Raw genomic sequence first — 1,200 nt, forward strand, 5'->3', positions numbered from 1 at the left:
TCTTTCTCATCCTATTCCTTCTCTTTTTAGTCAACATCCTTCTTTTCCTCTTCTGCCTCCTCCTCTTTTTCGGTCTTCATCCCCTCTCTTCCGTCTCCCCCCTGCTCTCCTCTTTGTCTGTCTCTTCCTGATCCTTAGCTCCTTAATATCCCCTCCTCCTTCTACTGTCCAACTCTTCCTCCTGGAGAGAGATGAAGGCACTTTACAACAGACAAGAATGCTTTCACCAATTTATATTTTGTCTCAGTTCAGTACCTGGTTCCGACACGCTACAATGATAAAATCTCTGCCAGGCGTTCCCGTGTCCGACCTCATGACGTCTCTCTCCCTCCCTGGCTCCCTGTATGATGTAAACAGTCTGTAATGCTGCTCCATGCACATCGGCTGACCCTTTTCTTTGTATCTGCATCTCTCAATGGGAAGTGTGCGCCTGTAAAATCCCGAGGGAAAGAAAAAGAGCCGGAGGAGGGTGGGGGCGGGGTTGAAATTAAATGTTACTCATATTGAAAAGAAATATTTCGTTAAGGAACTTGCTGTCTGCAACATCAAAATCAGTGGCTCGCGTGTTGTGGTTTTTGTTGCCTTTTTTTCACTGAACAATAATTTAACGTAGGTGTTTATGAATGAAGGTACGCCTCATTACGTGGGCCCCACGGCTTGTGGGCTTATTATTATTATTATCATCACTGGGGGTGGGGGAGGGGGGAGTAGGGGTTCGAAGTATATTATGTTGCTGTGTGTGCAGAGTTTACAGTTTAGGAAAGGGTAAATACGGATCGTCGAGTACCCTAGCAACCTTATCTAAGTAAGCAAAATTATGATCGAATCCTATTATCTCATTTATCTATTTGTTTAAAAAAACATATAAACATATATTCCTGCATTGATCATTTATGGTTGGTCATTAAAAGATACCCCCCCCCCCTTCGTTCAAAAAAAAAGACAAACAACAAAAAACCCCACAAAAACATACAAAACTAAACTAAACCAAACCAAACCAAACCGAATCAAATTTAACCAAAAAATTAAATCAAACCAAGACCACGAAATAATATTATTTTAGGCAGGCCTATCGTTCTTGTTGACCTAGAGGACTCACGGCTTTAAAAGTGGATATAGTTACAGTCACCACAAACTGCATGGTGAAATGTATTCGTCTTGAATGAAACTCCAGTTTAGAGGGAGAGGGGGAGAGAGAGA

General features: G+C 42.0%; 1 protein-coding gene across 1 annotated transcript in view; it reads right to left on the reverse strand.

Moving 5' to 3' along the window:
- LOC100533322 (choline acetyltransferase) overlaps positions 1 to 1,200 on the reverse strand; it is a gene marked incomplete at its 5' end in the record, with an annotated part of 100,322 nt that overhangs the window by 14,088 nt on the left and 85,034 nt on the right. Inside the window, 2 exon segments of the mRNA NM_001204619.1 lie at position 252; positions 254 to 430. Coding sequence (NP_001191548.1) covers position 252; positions 254 to 430 — 178 coding nt within the window.

This window comes from Aplysia californica, unplaced genomic scaffold (genome assembly GCF_000002075.1).
Source record: "Aplysia californica isolate F4 #8 unplaced genomic scaffold, AplCal3.0 scaffold00105, whole genome shotgun sequence".
In the NCBI taxonomy this organism is placed as follows: Eukaryota; Metazoa; Mollusca; class Gastropoda; order Aplysiida; family Aplysiidae; genus Aplysia; species Aplysia californica.